The sequence below is a fragment of the Aythya ferina genome (assembly GCF_964211825.1).
Source record: "Aythya ferina genome assembly, chromosome: 1".
Lineage (NCBI taxonomy): Eukaryota > Metazoa > Chordata > Aves > Anseriformes > Anatidae > Aythya > Aythya ferina.
Window position 1 is genome coordinate 70,195,433 of NC_140296.1, and position 27,058 is coordinate 70,222,490.

A 27,058-nucleotide genomic window follows, 5' to 3' on the forward strand; every position below is an offset into this window, starting at 1 on the left:
AATGAAATGAATCCCTAAAAAACAACAACAAAATAAAAAATTTTAAAAATATTCAAAACATTATCTCTCTTTCAGGAAAAGGTCCTATATTATCCCAAAGAGCAGCTCTTAGTCATTATCGGTTTAAAACTGAAATCATTAAATAACCATTACCCTTTTTGCCTATTTAACTGATACATGTGATCTTCAAACTTGAATCTCGTTATTTAAGTAACTCTCACTGAAGCTGAACAACTGCAAATATTGACCTAGGAAGTTATTATTCAAGTGATTTAAAAATGTAATACTGTTTAAAATAATATAATACCCCTGAGTGCAAGTATTATCAGGAAAATAATAATTTTAAGAGGTTATCAAAATTCATTGCTAAGTTCAAGCAGTAAACAGAAATATAGTAATTGCAACCATATTTTTTATGTGAGAAACAATGGCCAGCTTACACAAGAAAATAAAAATCTAATTACTCTTTCATGTAAAAGAGCTAGTTGCTTTGAGTAGTTCTTGTTTCAAATGCATTATAATGAAGATAATGTAACCATTAAATCCTCCTTTCTTCTGATTGTCTTGGTGTATGTGTATGTCTGACACCTTATTTAGTAACAGAGGGGAACACACCTTTCTATTCCTATTAAAATTTTTCTGAGGAAATGAAATACTACATAAAATATGATTCTGATGTAATTTTCAATGTCTATATGTTTTGGCAAGCAAATATGAAGCATGGGATAATGTAAATTCAAGCTGAGGAGAATTAATATATTCTCTCTGAACAAGGCTTATTAGTCAGGGTTCATAGACAAATACAAGTTCAAACATCCAATATTCTCTGGTTCCAAGACTTCGTGTCTCTTCCTGCTATGTAAACTACCTTTGTATTTGGAACTCATGCTGTTTTGCAAAACAATGTTACAAGATACAAAATTTATCTGAGCAAATATTTTCAATACAGCACTTTCTGACTAAATTCTGTTAATTACCAAAGTACCCTATTTACGTAGAAAATCACTTTCTAATTTTGATATTCTTTGAATAAGACTCTTGTTCAGTAACGATACTGTCTAATCAAATTGAGCATATTCTAATTAACTGTACACTTGGCACTTGATGTAACTACATGAAATAACTATATGAAGCTGAAAAAAGTAGTGATGTCTTGGGTAACAAAAACTATTTATACCATCACATACAATATGCAAGGGTTCAAATATGCCTTGTTTGATACCAAAAATATATAAAAAATTTATGTCAACTCCCAGTTGGAATGAAAATAGAAGCTAACTCAAGACCGTTTGATTTTGCATGTCACCAAGTCAAATTAGAAAATGCATGAAAATGAGCAAATATTTCACTAATTCTCTTCTTGCAATCACCCCTACGTGACTCAACTTATACCCTGTCCAAACTCTCCTTTTTCCACTAACTCGTCTCCAGCTTAAGACACACAATTTTTCAGAACAGGACTTTTTCCACTCTGCTCTTCATGAGCTCATAACCCCTTCCTGGGCATACAGCTCATACTTTTTGACCATTACTGAGGACAGTGTTGGCCCCACAACTCCCCATAAAACTCTTAGGCTACCAGTAGTCAAAAAGTGACAGTAATAATCAGCCAGGAACACCCAAGAAGATTTGGAGATATGCTTCTCCAGTGAGAGATCAACCAGACTGAAGAAAGGAGATTTTCAGTTCAGTCTCAAAATCATGAGTCACACCTGGAATCACAATACAGCACTCTCATTCCGGGGAGTACAGTGACTGATCAGCTAGTTGTTTCTTTAAAATCCAGACACAAATGATCAATGTATGTTTAACTCCAATGAACTATGAGCAGATGAACAAAACACTGTAGCCAAATCATCTTACCCTCACTATGATTACATCAGTTTCTTTATATAGAAACTCTTGGCCACAGTTCCTCCCTGCATCTCGCTGAAGTTGAGTGCCACCTTTGCCTGCAATTACCCAATATTTTTGTTTTGCTTTACGACTCGATCTTTAAAACAGACCACACCGCAGGCTTTCATATCTGTTTAACGGCAGTTATCCTTAAAAAGGCACTAAATGAACATGTGGAAAAAGATTATTTGTTGTGGTACACATCTGTAAAAGACTAAATCTGAGTGACTGGCCTTTCTAGGACACAATTTGTTTGACTTCTATTAGATGCATACATTGGGACGAAAAGAATCATTATCCAAAACTTCTTTCTTTCCGTTGACTATAATGAGAGCCATCAATGACTAGTTGAAATAAAGATATCAACAATGTCTAATGGAAAAGTGAGATGAGATCTATCTTACCTTTACTGACAAGCAGCTCTGTGAACACTGGGAAGTAATGAAGCCTTATTTCCTACCAATTTGTGTCTTAAGTTTGATTGACTTTCTGTCTAAGTAGAAAGCTCCAACTGAACCTTTCTTCTATAACTTATATTGATGTTCTCCTGGATGTTTTTTCAGCATGTGAGGACATATGGGCTCAGACTGTACATTCCCTTGCTGGAATACTAATAAGAGTTTCTATTTCTCTTTCCAGCCACCAAATTTGATGACATTTCAGGGATTTTAATTATATTTGAGAAATTAAGCCCCTTTTCCCCATCCTCTCCTCTGTCAAATGTGTTTGAAGTTGATAAGCACTTCAGAAGTTATTAGGTGGGAGACACACAGACACATTCACAGCAGTATGATTGCACAGGAAACCAGATAAAAAGTTAGGCTTTGATGGAAAGAAAGGAACAAAGAGCTTTTCTAAAGCTTTTTTTTTTTTTTTTTTTTTTTTTGAAACATACTTGTAACAAATAGCTAACTGATATAGCTAACTGAAACACTTACTATGACATAACTCAAGAATGACTAAAGAAAGAGATCTACCTTTGCATGTGCTTACATTATGTAGTTCTAGTTTCCAACTTATTATCAGAATGCTTGTAGGCGTGGGAAGGTAATGGGGAAGAGAAAGAAATGTGAAGTTAAAAGTCAGCATGAATTAGCATATATTTTGATTTGAAATTTCATACAATCCCTAAGGAATTAAGTTAAACATAAAAACTAAAATTCACTTATTAAGCTATAAGAAATAAAAATTATCACAATTAAATTGTAAATCTCAAGGCAATCTTGACTAGAGTGATTCTGCTGATACTCCTGCAGTATATAGCTCAGAATTTAATATAAAATAGAAAAGTGAAGTGCCATTTACCAAAATATTTTAAAGCAGCTCTGTGATCTGATAAATGATCTCTAACAAAGTCCAAATAAAAGAAGCATTTTAATCAGTCTATTACTTAGATGTATACATGAAAACATTGCTGGACTAAGAAATAATTTATCATTATTACTCCAAGTGATAATACTTCTGCATGCACTTTGCATTCAGAATATATAACTATTCTGAACAATATTCAGAAATCTCACAAAACCAAACATTAATATTCTAGCAGAATACCTCATATCTGAAAAGTCTATGTATTCTTACAATGAAGAATAATATCTGACAAAATACAAAGAACAATTGAACTGCTTGTATTTCTTGGTTAAAATCATTAAAATATGAAATATGTATTTGAAGTTGTTTTTCCAAATGTGACTACATCTTTAGTTTGCACCAATATACCATGCTCTGCTAGTTACAATGGAAATAAACAACTTGTACCAGTGTCACTGGAGTAATTTATTTAATTATAAGCTTCAGCACGTATTTAGTATTTCAAAGTCTTCTATGCATTGACATACTAATTGCTAGCACTTCAGAATATATACTGACTAAATATATTTTGTGTCAGAAGAATACACTCACCAGATTTTCTGTACAATATTCAAAACGTGATAATCTTAGTAACCATTTAAGTGAGGAGATCTTTATTCTGAAGTCTGACTAGTACAATGCCAGAACACCACAGTCCATGTAAATAGGCGAAGTGACTGCAGATTTAACTTTGTCTTTTTGAATGTCAGTATATCAGACATAAAACTTTTCCTTGGTATGCATACGCATGCATTTTTTGGCAGGGAAAGGAAATGAGTTAACCCTGTAAGCCAAAAAGCCTTGCAATGGCAATGTGAAAGATATATATCTCTTGTTGCTTACTTCTCCTTGTGGGGAGCATACATCTTGTGCACTATTCACAGCATCTGGTGTCTAATTCATGTTAATATATGTACATGTTTCAAAAACTATGATTTTCCTCAATTAAGCCATGATGTAAACTACTACAGTCAAATACAGATATAATTTCAGGCCTTAGCTTGATCCCCAGCCTGTTTCTTTTTTTCTCTTCAGTCAGTGACAGAAACTAAAATTACTTTATTTTACTAAAACATTTTATTTTACTGACAAGAAAATCACTCTCACCAAAGTCCATTCTACTGACCTCTCAAGAGAAACTAGCAGCAATGTTCCTTACTCATCCTCCCAGAGAGTCACTGCTTTTGACATGGCTGCCTATACTATTCTTGGGTTTGGAGGCTGATTCATCTTCCAGCTCTCTGATCTCTCTTCATATGTGCTTCAACTGATCCTTCACTGTATTTTCTCTTGCTGAAGAGATGTTGTTCTTGATCTTCTTCTCCTTCTTTCTCTGTCACTCATCTCTGCGAAATTTCACCACAGATGACGTGTAATTCAACAGCATTCCCTGTGCTAAAAATTCACTTGATTTCATCCCCTCCAATTAAACTAACCTTACTTTTTCCAAATCAAATGTTAGTGCAGTCTTTTGCCAGGCTTTTATTAATCTCTAGCTATGAGTTTACTCTCAACACCATCCCAGCACCGTTCTAATTTTTTTCCCTGCAAATATTCTCCTTCATTTCCTTTCTTCACAGTACTGTAATCGTACTCCTTACCTTCACATATCATTTTAGTCAGTTTGGATTTACGTCTCTCTTCTCACATCCAACCTACATTTAAAATTCTTGAAGATTGCCTCTGCATAAGTCTTCTTTCCTGCTTATTCATGTAATGAAAATGCTAACCTAGGACTCTCTCATCTCAGTTTCTTAACATCCTTTTCTTTGGCCTCAAGAAATACAAAGGGTTAATTTCCAATATCAACAGTACAATCCTTTCAAGACCCTCGTTGCATTCTCCCATTTGTTTCCTTTTGCACAAAGCAGAAGCTTTTTTCAATTTATATACACTATCAAGGCCTACACCACCTCATTAATTATCTGCTTATTCACAGCAAAATGTTTACAGCTGCATCACAGTGCCAGCCCTCATCAACACTTGTCATATTTTCTACCAGTACCTTACCCCCACAATACTTCCCAGCGTTGGTAGGAATCCCCTACAACTGGTTATAAAGCTACCTTACCAGTATGCCTCTATTCCATTTTGCCCTGATACAATGATATTACTTACCTATATATTAGACCCTTCCTCACCTTTGGTAGAGCAAAGCATTACTCTTCTGTTTGTCATTTGCCGAGTTTTGCTAACACAGCTCCATAACCATTTCTAGAGTGCTATCTCTTACTATATAATTGGACTAAATTAATTAGAATTCTAAGGAGTAATGCGGGCTCACAAGAGTTTTTTGCTCCAGCTTTCCCATATGATGAAGTAACTGTCACGTTAGTGCTAAGCCAAAGTGCATGCAAACACAATATGAAATCAATGATAATATTCTGTTTATATTGACCACAAAGAATATACACGGCAAGGTGAATACCTCACTTTAGTAGTCTAAATAAGGTGAGATGAATCCTACTGTTTGTATCCATTACTATTGGACAAGTTTGCATTCAGTTTATAGACTGGCTGCACAGATAGCATGTTTTTGATCATTTTAGAGTGCACTCCTTTTTTACTGTGCTGGGCTTTGACAAGAGCTTGTAGTAACAGGAAATTCAAGAATCAGCACAACCAACCTAAGTGGAATAGACAGCCCTGGGTTGAGGACACACATATGAATGCTATCCTCTTGAAACTGCCTACACAATAAACCCACCTTGCGCTATTGCAGCATAAATCAGAAGTGCAATGTGTTTCTAAGGCAAGACAAAAGAAATGCTTACTAGAAGAAACACAGTGATCTCCTCAAATTGGGTTGATATCAAATGAACCATGAAAATTCTGTGATAACAAAATATTTTGCCTTGACTGTCTCAGTTCACAGTCCTGACACCACACATTGTGGTAACCTTAGGGGATACATAACTCCTATAGACTAGGGAACTGAAATTCTGTTACATTAATTTATATACCTGCATCTTCTTTGGGATTGTACTTTTCCATGAATTACATTTAAATTAACAAACACAGAAAGAAAGAAAAAAAAGAAAAAAAAAAAAGTGGTATCAGCAACAAGCAGATGCAGGTACTAGATTAACCAAACAATTCGGGTCCCAAGGCAAGGCAAATGGCTCAAGAGTCATTTAGTATTTTATAAGCAGACTTGTAATCATCTATCAGCAAGGTACAGCTCCATCTGGCAGAAGAAAATTTCTTGCATTACATTTCTTGTATCGCCTCCTGGGTTACACCACATTACTGAACTATCTCATAAACCTGTATATAATCCAACAGCACCTACAATGACAGCACACAGTCTAAATGTTTGGATGAAGACAAAAAAATTCTTTCACAGCAGTAGGTAAAACAAATGTACAAGAGAAAATCTAAATATCATTAAACTGCAAGTAAAAAATATTTTTCTGGTTCAAGGCTATCATTAGCAGGACTAGTATTTGTTCCATCAATGTCTAAAACTTAAGGAGGCATGAGCAACAGTGGAGTTTTTCAATAGGGCATGGTCTGGCCTCATTCTGCCCTCCTCCAAACTCACTGGATAATGTCCATTAGCTTCAATTAAGGCATTATTAGGCCAACAATGTATACATTCAGCAGAGTCCTCGCTGTTTTGTTTTTAAAAAACGATCAGCCTTGGCAAAGAGCAATAAAAGAAAAACAGTTCAGCCTTTTATTTTTCCATCTGTCTCAGAAACAAGGTTAAGAGCAATCGTGTGTGACATGGACCTCAGTACAGTGAATGAAATGGATGTCCCTCATTGAGAGGGGAACTCTCTGCATCTCTAACATGCACATTTAGAGCCAGAGGCATACTGGACAGTGGTAACAGCTGTTGCCTTAAAATATCAAATCCAACCATCCCATGCACAAAGAGCTCCTGAAAAAATAAATAAATAAATAATAAAAAAGAAACAGGTATTGTACCAGTCTAAGGATTCTGTTCCATTTTCTCAGAAGTACTTGCAGAATGTGGGCAGACAGATTTTGTTTTTCCCAGTGTTTGGCTGCAGGGTACTTATTCCTGGATGTACACTAGTTGAGACATGTGCCCTTATCTAAAATGAATCAGATCATTTATTTTGTGAGAAAACACAACTTGCTGGTTTTCCACATTCTACTGTCTGCTATTAAGAGAAGATTATTTATTTATTTAATAGTAAGATGGCTTGCTTGGGATGTATGGCATCACAGTTATAGCAAAGATCTCAGTACTTTGGAAACAACATGAAAAGGGCTGAGCTAGCATTACATTTGCAAGTAAAGGTACCAGCCACAGTCTAATCCCAGCAGTAGGCTGTTCAGAATTTTCTGCTTTTCAAGTGCTCCTGCAGCTGGACTGTGATTACACTGATACAGCTGATTAAGGCCTGAAAGGTGCCTTGTGTTTAGACATTTATGTGAGATGCGGCTGAGTTCTCACCGCAGCCTGTGGAAACCTAGCAAACAGAAACTGCAGAAGTGTTTACCTGATCCTGCTTTGACACCTGGATTTTGTAAATGAGAAACTTTTTACAGATAGACAAAACTCTTGAGGAGAAAGAAATTTTTGTTTGTTTTTAACTATTTAAATAGACTGACAAACGTAAACTAAAAAGTATTTATGTCAACCGTTCCTGTTTTTCTATGTTTAAACATGTCTTTTTTCCACTAAGAGTTTACATAAAGATGCACAAAGCACAGATTCTCTCTGTAAAAAGCTGCTTGTGATGGCAATGAAATCAAAAGATAAACCAGACTACCTTATTCTTTCCCACTGTCACCATATCAAAATGCCCCCACTGTCTAAGACTTACTTGCAACACAATTCACTGTTCATCCCAAGAGTGATAAATAAATATTTTAATGGTATAAGATCAGGAATCTTATACAGACCAAAATTATTTGTAAATTCCAAAGTTTTGTAATTTCCTGTTGATTTCCAAAAGGAGAGCCAACAGACACCAGCAGAAATAACATATGTTCTGTAGAAAACTTTATTAGATATTATTAATATTATTAGGGCTTGTAAGATTTAGGACATCCCAGAAGCCTAAGTTCTCCAAGTTTTTATTATAAGAAGTGTTTTTACCATATGTCCTGTTACCTTCTCTCTGAAGCCAGTCAGCATTTAACCAAAAGGCAACAATCAAAGTTTCTCTCTAACTTATTGTCATGTCATTCAGACAGCATTTTATTTTCTTTGGCCTGCTTAATCATGTAAAAATACCTATGGTGTTGTACAGTTCTTAATTCATGAGTTATATGAAGTCTGACCTTGTTTATATTCTGTCAGTTGTGGTCCTTCAGTAGAACACAAATAAGAAATAAAAATAAGTAAATCATTTGAAACGTCTATTTCCAAAATGAAGTCAACCCTGTTGAGTTTCTGACATTCAAGTAATCCAATTCTCTCCTCCCATAATTTCATGTAACAAAAGTCTAAAGCCAACTCTTTTTTCAGACCTCTCTCTTAACTTGGATGTTTAGGTTTCTTCTAAAGGAGAGATACCTTCATTTTGTAACTTTATAATTCAGGGATTTTCTTGTGTTTACTGTGAACTACATACATCCTGATTTCCTGATATGGAGCACATAAAGTACTACAGGACCAAAGATTTTCCAGCAGATCTTCACTGGGCTGCTAAAGTAACTGTATATTCACATAAAGTAGCAGTTGCTTGACTAATTCAAATAGGCATGTATGTATATGTTGGAACAATTTTTTTAATGTACTGTTAAATGGAAAGCTCATTACAACCTTAGCCACTTTTGTATTTAACTTTCTGCAAAAGAATGTTGATGAAAAATAAAAACAAACACTTTTATTTAAGGTAAACCCTGACCCATAGTACTAAAGAAAAATTTTAAAATATACATTATTAATTATTTGCTAGTAAAATAGTCTAGCTAATTATTATTTTATTGATTTATTTATTAATTATTATTTATTTATTTATTTCTAGCTAATGAATTGTAAGTATGTCTAATAGACTTGTAAATAATTAGATAAAATGTTTTGAGAAATGAGATGACAAGCTGAAAAATAAAACAAAGTTGATCTATGGATATACTAAGAGTACACCCTGCTTCAAAGCTGATGAGATAAACATAGGTTATTATTTGAGGTTCTAGAAACAACAGAAATTTTCATTCCAGATTACCATTTTCAGAACCCAAAAGTGCACAACACCTAGATAGCAAAATATATTTTTTGGATACCAGCATGGAAAACCTTCCCAACTAAATTTAATTTAAAAATAAATAAAATAAAACAGAACTGGATGAATAGACAAACATTATATTACATGCTAAATCACAAATTTAAGATTTAGTTGATTAGGTTGGCACTAGCAACTAGCAACTGCAACAATGATATAGAAGGAAACAACTACATAAGAAAAAGAAAGGCTAACAATAGCATTGTTCCTGTAGAAAAAATTAGGAGACCATTCAAGAAGGTCACAAAGATAAAATGTTACTGAATGAATAAATAGACAGTTTTTTATGCAAAACCAACCAAGCAAAATATTTCTTTGATGTAGCTAGTGAATCCTGTAGCCAAAAATACTTATAAAATTCCACGTAATTTCCGATTTTTATTTTTGGCCTTTGTCCAGCAAAATACTTAAACCACAAGTATCCTTTTGGTTTAAATAGACTCTTTCCGTGCTTAAAATTAGGTATATTATTGGGCAGCCATGAGAACTGGAACTTTTCTTATTTTTGTTCATCAACATGAATTTGAATTATGAAAAAAAAATCATGAAACTGAATTATGAAAACAAAGATCATGCAATCTATGTGACTACACCCATGAGGACAGAAGGAAAGGCCTATCCTAGTTATAGATATCACAGATAACTAGTGATAGGACTAGAGGGAATGGCCTCAAGTTGCACCAGGAGAGATTTAGGTTGGAGATTAGGAGATATTTCGTCTCAGAAATAGTAGTCAGGCATTGGAATGGGTTGCCCAGAGACGTGGTGGAGTCCCCGTCCCTGGGGGTGTTTAAGGAAAAGTTGGTTGTGGTGCTTGGGGACATGGCTTAGTGGGTGATATAGGTGGTAGAGTGATGGTTGGACCAGATGATCTTGGAGGTCTTTTTGAACCTTAATGATTCTATGATTAGTTTCAGGTTTACCTTTGACTTTCAGCAGAGTTTGTCCTGAGCATACCTGCTCTTAATTTAAAATTATTCTAATTTGTGCTTCAGTCATTGTTTTCGCTGGTTTTGAAAATCATATGGAAATATTTCTAATTATCCTCAGTTTAATAAAGGAATCTACTTTGTGGTCACAACATAGTTCAGGATCACAACAGTCTTTCTATCTGTAACAAGTCTTGGCAATGGGAAATGTACAGAAAAAAAATTGTAGTTTATGCCATGAAGGCCCTGGGCAATAACCAGATGGTGTTTGATTTACTGTTCTTGCACCAGGAAGGCTTTGATTATTTTGATGTTAAATGGCAATGCAATTAATTAAATCCTTAACAGCTTTGCCATTGGAATGCATATTTGTATGTGTATAAAGACAGAATGTGTTCCCCTCTGAACAAACATCATGCTTCTTTGAATTATGTGATTTATGACAAGTATCAGCACCTACCAATGAGAATACTTTAATTCCAGACTACTGTATCATTTTCAGCAGGAACTTATTTCTGATAGATAGCTGCTTTCAATGAAATAATTTATACACAAATAATCACAGTTAATGTTGAAATTTGCAAAAATTCTGTTCATATCACGGGTTTAACTAACTCCTTTTTCAAAATTATCCCTAGATGGTCATCATCTAAGGAAAAATCATAAATCACTTATTTAGAAACATAGCAAAGGATGTAGGAAGCCAGGCAAAAAAAAAAAAACGTTAAAAAAGAAACCTGAGTAAAAGTTGTAAGACGATTATGAGTTTGATAGAGAATAATTATTATGGGACCACAGGTGTTTCTATGATCTAAAAACATAAATGGCTAATTTTGTATTTCTTGTGCAGCAAAAATTCCAACTAGCCACTTTAGCATTAAGGTTCCTATCAAATGCATGATCAGACTCAAAAATTATACCTGTGTCTATACACAAAACACAATTCTTACAGAAGTAATTCTCATAAATCTGATAAACTCAAATGAAATTAAAAATATAGCACAAGACAACAGAAGCATAAAAAATATTTTCACAGGGATGAGAACTTTAAGATGAAGCAAACATAGCAAAAGTGTTATTTTTAACATATTATATGACTGGCTAGTAAAGAACTTTAGGTTGTTAGCTAAATATACTCTTCTCAGTTGGAAAAACAAAAACAAGTCAGTTTCCTTTCCTTTTTACCTTCTGAATACTCTGGACAAATGATGTCTGCTTGCTGCGTGCGTATTTTTTATGAAAGGTGAAATACAATTATTGTGACTAGTTGCCCAAGCATTCATGCACAATATTCAATAAGACTGAGATGTTCAGGGAAAGCCACTCAGACTTTCCTAGGATACAACTGAATGTATTATCCATATGCTTCATTCTCATGAAAGCATGGCCCCTTAGGCCTAACTTATACTACATGAAAGTAACAATATGGTCATTGCAGTGTTTGGAGATAAAGTCTACGTGAAGAAAAGTAGTAGAATGGGAGGAGAGCTGCCCAGCCATGCTGAAGTCAAAGCCCCAGGCTGTCCTAAGCCTAAGGTTCTAGGGACAACACCTTCCCCAGTGTCCTCAGGGCCTTTTACCTGTCCTCTGCTCACAACCAGGCCCAGGGAAACAGACTTTTAAATATGAAAATCAGAACAAGACCCTCAACAGCCCCAAAACAGCAGGTAGTTAGCTAAAGAAGGTGTTTATCATTTAAAGTCCTTTCCATTTATTTAGCCAGATGAAGAATAGTTTTGAACTCAACTCAGAAAGGTCCCAATGTGAAGATGTGACCACTCACCTAACAGTTGTTCAGAAGCTTTTACTTTTGAAGTATTAGGTCTTTTTCTCTGCCTTTCTCATTAGAATCATAGAATCATTAAGGTTGGAAAAGGCCTTCAAGATCATCTGGCCAACCATTACCCTACTACCAATGTCATCCACTGAACCATGTCCCTAAGCACCACATCCAACCTTTCCTTAACATTCCCAGGGACAGGGACTCTGCCACTTCCTCGGCAACCCATTCCAATGCCTAACCACTCTTTCTGAGATGAAATGTCTCCTAATCTCCAACCTAAACCTCCCCTGGTGCAACTTGAGGCCATTCCCTCTAGTTCTATCACTAGTTATCTGCAAGACCAACCCCCAGCTCCCCACATCTTCCTTTCAGGTAGTTGTAGAGAGCAATAAGGTCTCCCTTGAGCATCCTCTTATTCTTGCATATCTCTATGGGAGGAAAAAAAAATTCTACATGCTACTGGGCAGGAAATAACAAAGAAAGAGATATGAATAGATGGAAAAAGCAGACCAACATTAGGGGACAAAGAGAAGAAAGAGTAGAGAGTTAAAAAGAAAAATGAACATAGATGAACATGTTGCACCCCTTCCTCAAGTTCATTATAATATTGAGATTCAAGATATTTTTGTTATATGAACATAGCAGAATATAAATTGTTATAACAGTACATTTATTCAATTTTTATTCAACACTTCTCTTGGATAAAATTAGCCTGGGAAATTTACTGCTTTCATTGGTCAATAATGTCTGAAGATTGCATTAGAATGGTTAGAAGTCTTAATTATTTTTAAATTGATGTTGTTTTAATTTGCTTGTTTTTAAGTAGAATTGTTAATTATCCACTAAAATTATCCACTAAATTAATTATCCACTAAAAATTGTCAAGAATGAATGGTTTCACCATTTAGCTCTCATGAATCAGGAAGTAGTAAAAATAATGTCATATATCAATATATTTATATATATGCTATACTAAAGTCTTTACCTAAGAGCTGTTAAAAAAATCAACTATACTTATGGTTTACCAAATATATGATTTGTATTATTTAGCTTTAGGACACAGGAGTAGGTGGTTATTTTTAGTCAGATATGAGAATGGGGCTTCCATAAAGTAATTCTTCCCATCTCACATATCCCTTTAAGATGTCAGGACAAGTCTTTCCCTTTTCCTCTCCACTGACTGCAGAAGGAACACAAATGAATAGCTTGAATTAAAGGGATGAACTCAGGTGTGATGAGGTGCATTTCAACACAAGTTGAACAATACTTCAAAACATTTTTACGTGGTCTTGTTCTCTGAAAGGAAAAAGCAGAATATCCTGGAGTAACATGACCATAGGGAAAATGACCATAGGGAAAACTTCTGTGAGGTGAAGGTTGACCCAGAAAGGCCACTAACCACACTAAACTTCTTCTAAAATAATATATAAAACTATAGAAATTCACACTTCTTAATGCACAGGTTTTTGTGCTGTGCCTTATTGCTATATGCACACCAGACAGAATAGCCTGCAGACACTGTTCATGTTGGTCAAGTTACACTTCATCTGATTTTCAATTGCATTACCATAGCCCCAAGGGTCCTCACTGACCACACTGCCCGTGCGCATACCCCCTCAAAGCTCCACCCCATCCATCTCATGGGCCAGGACCTCATTCAAGGTTCCTCAGGTGCTCCTCCATTCAGATGTTCTTCATGTCAGAAAACCATGCTGTACCTCCAACAGCAGTGTGCTTTAGCACATTCTTCTTTTTTTTTTTTTTTTTTTTTTTTTTAACAGCAATCTGCATTAAAACAAAAATGTTTTCTATGCTATAATTTGCTAGAATAGTTCAGAAATTAGTTGTTAACTAATAATAGTTCTTAAAGTATTTTTTGAATTTCCACAGAATCAGAAATATTAAATATTTCCAAGCCTGATACTACTCTATCTGCAACTGTAATTACAACAAGCCCTGGCTTATTATGTTTTTCTTAATTATTTCAGTAATGGTTGTTGATTTTTTTTATTAATAGAGTCATATTCACTGTCTCAAAGCTTACAGAAAAGCTGACCATTCATTTTGAATATGTTTCTATCAAATAGTCATAGAATTAATATTTTTTATGGCAGTTTATTCTGTGCATACAAAAGTGTCAATTTTTTTTAACCTCTAAACTCAGAGAAGGCACATTGTCACTGAACTTTTGAGTCTGACATCAATCAAAGTTCTCCCATTAAAAAGAAGTTATTAGAGCAACACGAAGTCACACAATCAATCTGTCAAAAGCGATATTCCTGTAAAACCTTAAAAAAAAAAAAAAAAAAAAAAAAAAAAAACAACTATCTGTGCCTGAGAGGCAAAATTTATAGATGGCAAATTTAACTTCAAAATTAAAGCCCAGAGATCTCCAGACCCCTACTTTGCTCCCATGCTCATGGCAAATAGGAGCATTTTTTTTAATATTACTACATTTAAGTAATAAAATGTGATAGACTATGTATTGTATATAAATACTGCCATGTTTCTAACAAGATTACTTATTAGGCCAAATAACCCATACAGTGACAGTTCTAAAATGAGACCATTTAGGTTGCCTTTATTCTCACACAGTTTATATATGTAAGCATATATAATATTAAAATATACTACATTCCAGTATATTAATAAAGCAATGGCCACCTGCTATCTGTACGTCAATGAAAATAATGGATAGGAATATCACAGTCAACAATTTAATCCAAAGTCTTTGGAATTTAACAGAGACCATCGATTTTAATGAGTTCCCAATGAAGCAATGAAAGCAAAGGACTCCATAAGTCATAAACCTGTATTTCACTCTTTTCCCAGTCACTGTAAATAGCCTTTACTATAAACAGCCTTCACCAATATATCATATATAAGAAACACGACAGATTTTGATATATTTTTTTTAATTTTGCTGATTTCAGCTTTTGGTCTTTTGGAATGGCCTCAATTTTATTCTCTCTCTCCTTGTTTTCATTATTCATAGCCATATTGCTCAAATTCTTTTTTTTTTTTTTTTTTTTTTTTTTTTTTTTTAAACATTTCATTTATCAGCATTACTATACGTAGACCTCCTGCTCTGGCTAAGATCACACTTTTAAGATTTTAAAACCTCCTCATTACAGTGGGAGAAGTAAGAATGGAATTCAGCGTGCTTCAGAGTGAATTCTCTTAAAGACATATGAAGTTTCAGTCACAAAGAAACAAATTAGTAAAGAAAGTTCACATTAATAGTGTGTATGGCACATGAAGAGAAATCAAATGATTTTTTTCATTCTGGCCAACACCTGGGTAAGGCAAATATTCACAGTTTTTTAACAAATTGAAATAACAGTGTTTCAGTACAGATTCCAAATTTGCTTTTTAAAAGGCAAGAACTTAGCCAAAAGGCAACAATGTAGAACCTTTCCAGAAGACACACTATGAGAATAATTAAAAAAAAAATACATAAAAAACTTGCAAGATCAAGAGAAACCTATGCAGTAGCTGCTGTCTTTCAGACAGAAAAATAGGAAGAGAGATTAAAGCACATGGCTGTGAAACTGAAATAAAAGACAGAAATGTTTCCAATAAATCCTATACACAAGTTCTATACAAAAGTCTATAAAAATGATCTGGAAATACTTAGCAGGATTATTGTTAGTTCACTTCTTCATATGTGTGCTATTTACACTGTCCTGAAGGGCCATAACAAATGGCTACAGAAAGGCAGGATTTGTTCTGACCACCTGAAAGGCAGAAAACCCAGCTGAGGGAGATGAGTGAGAGAGTGGCTTGGTGGGTAACTGGCAGCCATCCAAGGTTAACCCACATTTCAAAAATAATCTGTTCGTTTCAGGATAAAAAATGAAATAAAATAAAATAAAATAAAATAAAATAAAATAAAATAAAATAAAATAAAATAAAATAAAATAAAATAAAATAAATACTAAATGAGGTAAAGATTAACAATTTGCATTATTATATTTTTCCCTTTGTATAACATACAGCTTTTTCAGCACTATACAGCACACAGGCTAACTAGGAGCCACATCTATCAAAAGTAGGCCCTTGCCTTTTCCTTGTGCTATATGAACTGAGATGGTAACAAGAAGAAATTCAGTCCAGCTTCTACTTTCAAGACATGATGAGGGAAAGTATCAAAGGCTATTTAAATCCTGCTTCTCTTCTTGACAGAAATATTCCTCTAATCTTAGTAAAAAAGCAGGCAATATGAGGCTAGGAATGATTATCAGTGAGTGGTGTAACTAGAAAGAGAATGAAGATGCTCTCCCCTCTCTTCTTACGTGGACCTACTCACAGCATGTAAAGTACTGGCACAGTTTTCATTTAGTTATCTACTAAACAAGCACTAGACCACAATGGCAGTAGAGATGTGGATAGAATAATACTTGACACGTGTCCCACATCTTCATTAACACTACTGACATTGATGAATTTTCTCAGAAAATAATGCACTGACCTCTTAACTACAGAAAATCTCTCTGAATGAACAGTCTCCATGTTTGCTCTTTTATTATTATCTTATTTTTCAACCACAGTCATGAAAAGCCTAACAACATAATGGTACATATGAACTTCACTTTGTGCATTTTAGCTTTTAAAAAAAGCATATGCACCTCAACAGAAAGTATAAACTACAGCACAAGGCTCCAGATTAGTTCCTGCTTTGATACTGTAGAAGTTTAATCACTTAGAGAGCCTGTTTTCACTCCACATGCTCCTAAAACTGGGTAACACATTTTAATTAAAAGACCTTATATCTAACCATGAAATGCTGTACATTCAGATACAGTACCACTCAAAATAGTTTGAGTATCTGGTAGAAATCAAATTCAGTGAAATGAAAAATGTGGTAATTTACTTGCCTTTTAAAAGCCTGCTAGAAAGGTGAATAGTCTCAACTGATCTCAGCCAATGTTAGTAGTGTTAAAATATGAACCCTCATGGTCAGACGAAAGGACTTTTATTTAAACTCCACCACCTACCAGTGAAAAATTGTTCAATGCAGATTTTTCTAGCATTTCATTCTTCAAGTTTTTACATGACTGCTATTTAAAGAGACACTGAAGAAGCACTGAATTGTTCTTTGGAGCAGATATTCTGATTTTCAAATACACTTTTCAGCACAAGTTAGTCTGCAACTAAAAACCTGGGCCAGACAATTCATGTGCAATTGTCATAGGGAAAATATCATCTATAAAAACTTCAGCATTAAACTAGAGTGTAAAGAAATAAGAAAAGATTTTAAGTCTTTCACAAATACTGAGCTAAGGTGATAGTGAACTTCTCTTTCACAGATAGTGGTTAAAACCACCATATTAGAGTGATTCATTTATTTATTTATTTATTTATTATTTTTGGACTGCCCTATTGTAAAGGCAAAAAAATGCAATAGAAGAAATCACAATTTTTGTCTTTGTGTTAGCTACAAGCATCACTCCATTCTGACACATATTTGATTTTACTTGTGCTTCAGTGTTCATCTTTATGTCAAAACACATTAAATTTCACAGTTCAACACCATGGCAGTAGAGAAGAGGGCTAAGACAAATACAGGTGAAGTATAGGAAGCTAGGAGTAAAAGTGAGACATTTTGCTTGCTGTTAATAGCAGCATGAGAAACCTTGCACCAGAACATGAGCAGTCTCTAAGTAAGCTGTATTCTAGCTATGTACCAGCTCCAATCTGAAATGAGACCTGGGCACACAAAGGCATCTCTTATCCATTTTTTTCCCTCCCCACCTCTTCTCCCATTACCTTCTCCCCTTTGGTTTCTACAGGAAGGAAAGAGAAATAGAAATGCTAGACTGGAGATACAGTACATTTGAACTCATATGTCAAAATGGAAGACTTATGGTCAAGGACAAAGTGAAGGACCATGATACTTCATATCTGCTCCTTGCATTGTTAAGTCCCTTTAACTCATTGGATACTGCTTTGTGAGAATAACCCACTATAGCAAAGTGGCATGTACGTTCCTGGAGAATCAATGCTTCCTATAGAGCCCAATGAAGAAAATGAATGATTGCAATTGTTTTCTAGAAGCTCTTTTTCAGATTTTTGAAAATGGTATGTTTCATTTCATAGTCTTCAAAATATAAAACAATAAAAATAGAATTAAAAAAAAATGAATAACAGAATCTTATGCAGCTTAAACTAAGATTAATTAGTTAGATTTCATCTATCTTTTGTGAAAAGTGATTTGCAAATCCAGAAGACTTCACAGCAAAAAGAGAAGGAAAAACAATGCTTGTATGCCCACAGGCCAAATAATTCAAAGATACTGACTTTAGTTAGAAGATATACGATTGTTAAACTCCACATAAAACTTCACATGGTACAGAAAACTCCTATTTCAAGTTTGAAAATGAAATATCTCCACATTTAAGGGCTCAAAATAGTCTTTTTCCTTTTTTCTTTTTTTTTTTCTTCCAAAAAATATGACAAAACACAATAGTTCATCTTTCCATTTATGGTAGTTCTTATTCTTAAATAAAAATCAAAAGACACATTCATAAACGCTTATAACTCATGAATTATTCTTAAAATGGTTTGTACTACACTGTTGCAAGAATACTTCAGTTCATGGAGTATACAACTATTTAAAATAAGCAAAGTTCACCTTAATCAATTGAAATGGATGTTAATGTGGCATTTGCTTATTTAAGAGTACTCATTTGGCCAGTGCTGACAATTTAAAATCTTGCAATGGTTATTCTTGGATAGCTGAAAGAAAACTGGCATTCTTCTTAACAAGCCCAGCCTAGAATCTAACACTGAAAAATTTACTACCTTTCTACCTCAGTGAAAGATCAGCTGAAAAATCAACAGATAGTCTAAAGCTTTGCCCTTCCTAATACAATAGTGAATAGGATGTTAAAGTCCAGAGTATATTTTTTAAACTCATTTCCCTAAGTGTATTAATGAATAGAGCATTTTCATGTATAAATGTATTTTAAGTTTATGGTTAAAATAAGGTATTTCTAATAAACCTTCTAATGTTTTCCATACATAAGCAAAGAAGCCAAGATAAAGACAAAAAAGATGATGCAATATACCTAAAAAAAAAAAAAAAAAAAAAAAAAAAAAAAAAAAGCAAACGGATTTTCAAAGACAAGTTTAATGAGGCATTAGTTGTAAAACAAAAACTTGCACAGATTGAACTAATGTCTTTGTTGAAGTGTTGTGTTTATACTTATCTGTGCAGAAGTCTGTTATCGTGTCATATATCAGCATTTAACCCATGACCCATTTAACCCATTACTCTTCTTTACTCATCATAAAAGTTGTGGGAAATGAGATGAGGCTAACCTGTGTGTCTTTCTCATTAACCATTCCACAGCAGTTCATTGAATCATTGAACTTTAAGCATCCTGAAAACGTATGTTCTGGAGTTTCACAGCTGATAGAAAGCCCAGAGGTGAATTGTATTCAGGCGTTTGAATGCCACATTGCTCAGCTGAAGTCTCCACCACTGAAGTTCACATCCAAGGTAACAGGGAGGGTTTTATTCTGAACAGAATCAGCCTTAAACTACCAACAGTGTTTAGCATAGAGTGGTGTTAATAACAAGGAAAGAAGAAAAAATGACACTAATTGAACTGGAATGAACAGGACTACTGATATCTAACACATAATCAAGCCATTTATATGGCTTTACAGAGCCTAATGTTGGGTTTGTTTGTTTGTTTGTTTTTTAAGTATTTTTTTTTAAATCATGTAAATAGGATACACAGGAGTAGGAAAGGAAACCACATTTGTCCTCCCATGTGCATGAATGATAATTTCCACCGGAAGCACTGTTTCACAGTCATTATGGATGATCACCAGAGAAGTTGTGGATGCCCCATCCCTGAAGGTGTTCAAAGCCAGGTTGAATGGGGCCTTGGCCAACCTGATCAAGTGCGATCAAACCTGATCAACCTGATCAAGGGTGGCATCCCTGCCTATGGCATGGGGGTTGGAACTAAGTGATCTTTAAGTAATCTTCCAAGCCAAGCCATTCAGTGATTTTATGATTGTTCTCATGCTGGGATAAAGGGATACAAGCAGGGATATCCTACTGTAAATATTTTTGCTGTGAACTCCCAAGATAAATCCTATGTTGAGAACATTTTTTAGTAAGCTATTATCAGAAACCAATATTTTTTGACACTTCCAAATAATTGTTACTACCAGTGAAGACAGAATATTAATTCAGATCTTCAGATACCATACGAAGGAAAAGTAACAGAAAAATGCAAAACCTGAAAATATGCACAACACTTGCAGGATCATGCCCAGCTAACTTTAACACTGTTATCTAAATTAGGTCCCTTGGGCTCATACTGTGTTCTTCCAGGCAGACTGAATTCCTCATGTATCAAATCATCTCTCCCATATACTCATCCTAATACATAGTTATACAATCCATTCCTCTTTTGCCTATATATTCCACGTCATGATATATTCACAGTCAGACAAAAATTACATTAAATAAAATTAGAGCATTTCCCATAATCCTTTCTTCCAGGAGAAGACTTTCTTCTCCTGTCATATAGCTCAAGCATTTATCTGTTTTTTGTTATTTTTTCTAAATCACATTATATATCAAAGACACACAGTGGTGATTGGTATTGTACTGAAGAAAGATGATGGAACATTACTTATTTTATGTTTGAAATACCACGTACATTTAAAAGGTTATACATGCATTTCTTAAAGAGAAGATTAAAACTCAAGCCAGCAATTTTATTAGCATGTGGAAACAGATAATTACAGACCCTACAGCAATGAGCACTTCTTATGCTATGAAAGTTGGAAGCAAATTTTTCATTGGTAACAAAAATATTTCTGTGGGTCATTTTCATAATCCATAGGGCAGATTGACCTAGTGTGATGCTATATGAAAAACAAACTCAGAGATAGATTAGCAAAAATTTAAAGCTAACAAAAAATGCAGTACCTCAGTTAGAAGAGACATCTTCAATGCTCTCTGTCTTCTCAAGAAAAACAAAATTTTCTACACCCTTGATAGATATAAAATTTCTATGTTGACCTCTGGAAATCATTCAGGCAAGAAGACTATACTGTCTTTATTTGATCATTTGCTAAAAGAAATAGTATCAGTATTACACAGGCAGCCCTCCTTTATGTCAATTGTCTTGTTTATGATTGCAAGTTTCTTTGATAGCCAGACTAAAAATCATACTATGCATATTATCTTTCCCTGCCTTCTGCTTACTTATATATGCTGTCACTCAGTAATTACCTTCACATCAAAAAAGAAAAGAGAAAGCTAAAGAGAAAGCTCCAGGGTGAACTCATTGAGGCTTTTCAGTACTTAAAGGGGACTTATAAAAAAGATGGAGAGCGACTCCTTGCTCAACCAGATAATGGCATGACAAGGGGGGATGGTTTTAGCTAAAAGAGGGAAGATTTAGATTAGAGGTTAGAAGGAAATTCTTCACTCAGAGGGATGTGAGTCAATGGAACAGGTTGCCCAGAGAGGTTGTGAATGCCCCATCCCTGGAGGTGTTTTGAGACACTGGTAGAAGCTCTACAGAAGACCTTGAATCAGAGGTGTGAAACCTAATGAGGGACCCTGGGAAAACAAGGAAGAAATGCAGAAAAGAATCACTCTGTTCTTTGAGGAAATCTTCATGAATAAAAGTACGCAAGATCAAAATCTTCAAGATACACATAATACCTTTTAACACCAGGGGAAGCCTCTGAGTATATTGAATCAGGGTACATTTCACTAAAATAAATCTTTTCCTAAGGCAAGTTAGGGAAGAACTCATGAACTGCCTGCTCAGGGAATGAGAAGCTAGTAAAAGTGGCCTTTTATGTTCTTTCTGCTAATTAATATCCAACACTACCTTCCTGTGACTGTTCTGGATTCAGTTGTCCCATCTTTCCTCACAATTACCACAGCTTTCCTCAGTAACTATTTCCACTGAAAGCATACATAAAGAAGGTAACTTCAGAACGTCTGAATATCATCTTCAGTTTTTCCAAAGAGTAAATTCCAGTGAATAATGCTGAAAGGACTGGTTACACTTTAAACATCTTTGTATCTGCTTACCCTAAGCCTGTGAAGACTTGATTTAGAGACTCTCTGTGAAGAACCTTTTCCTAATATTCAGCCTGAACTTCCCCCAACAGAACTTCATGTTCCCTTGTTGTTATTAAACAATTATTAATTAATAATTAAACCAGTATTAAACAACAACTTGAGCTGCTACTGACCATTGATTTCACTTTCACTTAGAGCTGCTGAGCAGGTGGCCAAAAAAAATAGTAATTGCCTTTAGATAAATCAGTTTACTTAAGGGGATTGTGAAGTTCTACTCAGTCTGAACTGGGGCATCCCACCTTCTCCCAGGGTTTCAATGTAATCACAACACCTTTATACACTCTATCCACACTACATAAAAATTACATGAGCAGCCTTTTGCTGGCATTTCAGTTCCCAAAAACAAATTAGGAACACAGAGTCACAGCATGGCTAAGGTTAGAAGGGACCTCTGGAGACCATCTGGTCCAAGCCCGCTACCAAGCAGGGTCACCTAACGCATGTTGCACAGAATCACATCCAGGTAGGTTTTGAATATCTCCAAAGAAGGAGACACCATAACCCCAGTGCTCTGTCACCCTTACAGTAAAGAAACAAATCTATTTTATAGACCTATTCAATAGATTTTCTCATTGGAGGATCCACTGTGTGTCTAAGAAAAAAAAAAAAAAAAAAAAAGACACATTTAAAGAAAGAAGTTTAAAATTTACCTGAAAAACTCCATGAAAGAGAAGCCGTAACCATGCTGTTCAGCAATTCCTGCACAAACAACATTTGCAGATGCTCCAATCAATGTCCCGTTACCTGCAGTTCAGAAAACAAATACTGGTTTATAGTCATGCTCTGTTTCTCACCTTTCTTGTGTTTATTCTGTCCTAAAGTCCTTAGATGTACCAGTTAGAAAAAATAAATTAAAAAAAAAAAATCAATTTGTGTTGTATAGACTTGAAAAGAAACATACAGACAGTATTTCTACATCCTATAAATAGTTCCTTGCTTTCAGAGATAAGCCTGTTATCATTCTCTAACTCTACATAAGCCAGGAAAATAGGGAAGGAACATAACACCAATCTAACAGTCATCAAAGTGACACCAGAGACTTGCATTCAGATAAACTTGCTGATTTTTTTGTTCCTTATACAATAAGATGCCATCAGATGAGCTGAAAACAAAGGATGAGATAGCACAGGGAAGAAAACAGAATTTTGCAGCAATATCTTCAACTAACATTTGAGGATGTTAAGAAAAATGGATGCTTTTTTTCCCTTCACAGGCTTGACATTGACAAATTAATGTCTTTTATATATATATATGATAACTAATTGCTGGTTGGGTTTTGTGTTGCTTTTTTAATAAATAGAAAAGTCAGACAATGGAAGAGACTAGATCTGTTTCACATGTATTTACTGAAGTCAAAAGGATCACCATAGTTATAAAGTTTGTTTGCCAAACCATAATGTTTCTTTATTAAATGGAAGAAAATACCTTTATTTACTGAACTTCAACAAATTACATTATACAGGTCCCCTTACGAGAGGAAAATGCAAAGGCAAAAAATGCCTTTGTGTACGTGTTTATAAATGTCTATAAATGTGCATGTTTATAAAGCACATCTATCTTCTTGAGAGAACTGCATATCTCTTTTTTCTTTATCTCTTTCTGCTCCCTCAAGAGCTATGCTAGGTGAGCTGCCTCCTACTTGCTGTTTTTAAGGCTTTGACCTTCCAAGGCAACTGAGCTTGTTTCCCTTGTCCTGTCTTTGACTAAAAGTGTATTTTAGTTACTTTAATACTTCAGAGATATTAAATTGAACTTAGAACACCAGAATTCCTGGTAGGCTTTCGCATAACAAAGGCAAAACACAAAGCATGTGACTTAATACAAAAACAGACCAAGTTAATACAGCTGAAGTTATTAGAGAAGTCAGGCAGGAACACTTAAATAATTTTCAATTCCAAAGCTAATCACTAGTCTTCAGCCTCCAAACATTTCATAAGAGGTTTCTGCTCTACATGTAGTGCAATTAGACATCACCATCAGAATAATATTACTATAGACAAGGAATATATCTCTGGTTTCAAATTAAGGAAACAGGAATGAAACTATACGTGTCCCATGACTGTGACAAGATACAGCCAAGATCTCCAAACAGCACACTCTCTTCAATACTGTACATGTGTTACAGTAATGCCTTCAAATAATGAGGTATTATGGAAAGAGTTTCTGGTTCAGCATTGAATTGATTTCCCTGAGTAGATTTCACTTGAGGAGAAATCATCACCTTAAATGTTATCTGAAAGAAGTGGTATTTCTTTTTCATTCGTTCAGAATGTGTGTACAGTTTAATTAGGTATTGGCTCAGCAGGCTTCAAAGAACCGCACTGAAATTAACAACCAAAGCAAACTTTTGTTTCCCCTCCAAGGAACATCCATCTCAATGGCAGGCATTTAACTGAGCAGTGAAATAATGAAACCATGACCTCTGAATCACAGATAAGTCAAGTCTAGATACATGTACATGGGAATCTATACACATTAAATTCGTTCAAATTGATGCAAATGAAGAATAAGTATTTTCTAGGCTTTCACAGAATCTTCAACTCATCATCACTTCATCTTCAATCTTAAGAATAATTAATCTAAAAAAACATAGCAAAGAATCCTATTTGCTTGTATGCTCAAGCTGTAATAGCACATTGGTCAACTGTATCAAAGTACAACACCGTAATAACCAGTATATCAGTTTTGATGACTACCGTAACTCATCCTTTATCACAGAGCATATAGTTATCAAGAAACTATATTCATTACAATGAATTAAATGCAATATTTCTAATGTCCATAGTAGGTGATATGTTTGAGGTAAACCATAAATATTATCTTTCATACCTATTCTGCCTTTTTTTCTTGGTATACTGCAGTCATTATTGTCAATGCTAATTATGCTTAAGAATTCATAACCATGAAATCAAGAAAATATTTTTTCTTAATGCAAAAAATATATACATATATATTCACTTTGATGTGTGATCATAGAAAGATCCAGACATGTCAGTTAAAGTGCCAATGCTATGCAGGCTATATAGAAGAAAATAATGAAGGAATCCTTATGGATCATTGATCATTTTTCTATGGACATGCCCTAGCTTTGCACAATTATTTCAGAAGCACAGTAGAAGGTCTTTGAACATTTCTGTCTAGAAAAGGTGACATAAAAATATCTTTTCTCACAGCAAATTACTTTGAATATATTTAGGGAATGCAAAATCAACTATAAGAAAGTATTCAACAGTTGTAGTTTAAAATAAATTCATTTATAAAATATCCAAAACCAAAACCTACTTATTTAAACATGTCTTTCTATATCAATCCAGCTTAGAGAAACAAGTGGGAAGATGTTGAGAGAGTTTGGTAAGTCTGATTTGATACCTGCAGTATCTAACAGACCAGCTTCTTCCAGCCTTTTACTTCCATTTGCACTACTTCCTCTCAACACAGTGTTCACAGTTATTACACTCTGATATAGCCCTGTAGAGACTACTAAATTCAAGCCTAGAACTGGTATACCATATCTAATGCACCTCCCTGGCTCAGGAGGCCTCTGCCTTGGTAAACAAAGTTCATCCACATGGCTACAATCTGCAATGCACTGAAAAATACTTTGGGGAGAACTGATTAATCTTACCAAAGGAAGGAGCTGGGAAATTGGGGAAGAACCATAATAAGCAAAGGGAGAGACAGTTTACATCAGTAATGTTTCCTCTCACTTTAAACCTCATTCTCAGCTGTTGGTTTTACTTGGTAGCAGCACATCTATTACATCCAAGTACCATCAGTTCTTAGGAGTCTTTGGTATTGCCCTTGAAGAAAAACCTAACCCTTGGGTCTGCTGCACTCTTAATATGTTTGCCTGGAGAATCACCCTCAAAGTGTCTGGCAGAATCTGTGTTTCTTATTCAAAGCACCAAGAAATCAAAGGGAAGGGATTATCACCAATAAAGCTATTTCGCCTGGCATGAACAGCCTTCATAAAAATGGTTTCTCAGAATATAAAGGAGATAGTACCTTGTGCAACAGCAAGTTTAAAAGAGGATTGCTCTTTTCTGAGAAAAAAAAAAAAAAAAAAAAGTCTTGTTTTTTTCTGTGCTTAACACACCACTTCTCCACATGGCCTAACAGCAGATAGCAAGCTACACATGGACTTAACCAACAGACTTTCTGCATTTTCTCTTCCCTATATCTCTGGCTAGCTAATGCAGAAGCAAAAAGACTACACTGCTTTCATAACAACTGCTGAGCTAAGGCTATTATTTAGCCATGTGCCAGTAGAGAAAAGTGTTTATTATTTTTCTGTAATCCAATTATTTCAATGGCAAAGCTAAAAATCACTGTCCTGTAGCCACAGTAAAAGACATATGCAGCACTCAACATAAGCCATGAAAGCAGATTTACCCTTAGCCTTGGACAAACATCTATGCAAGGCACAGTTTTGCACAGGCACAGTTCTGTGTACTGCTTTGTCCCAGGCAAATATTCTTACTTTGAAGCCAGGAGTTCACCACAGAATCATGAATAATTTCAGGATGAGGTTTCTCAGACCTGCTTTTTGCTGTAAACAATCTCATTATAGTGTCTACACAAAACCTACTGAAGGAAGCCAGCTCTTTGTTTTCCATACGTTTTCAAAACTATGCAGTCTTCCATGCACTTAATTCAGTTAAGAATAAGCAGACTGAAGTGTGTGGCTTTCTTTCCATAGCATGTCATTTCTATACTCAAAGCACATCCCGAGCAAATGTGACAAACCTGGTTACAGAACTGAACA

General features: G+C 34.8%; 1 protein-coding gene across 7 annotated transcripts in view; it reads right to left on the bottom strand.

Moving 5' to 3' along the window:
• Positions 1 to 27,058, bottom strand: part of OCA2 (OCA2 melanosomal transmembrane protein) — a 220,655-nt gene that overhangs the window by 13,937 nt on the left and 179,660 nt on the right. For all 7 annotated transcript variants that reach the window (XM_084528709.1, XM_084528712.1, XM_084528711.1 and 4 more), the window contains one exon: positions 22,944 to 23,037. In XM_084528709.1, the coding sequence (XP_084384835.1) occupies positions 22,944 to 23,037 (94 nt within the window). The remainder of the gene's footprint in view (positions 1 to 22,943; positions 23,038 to 27,058) is intronic.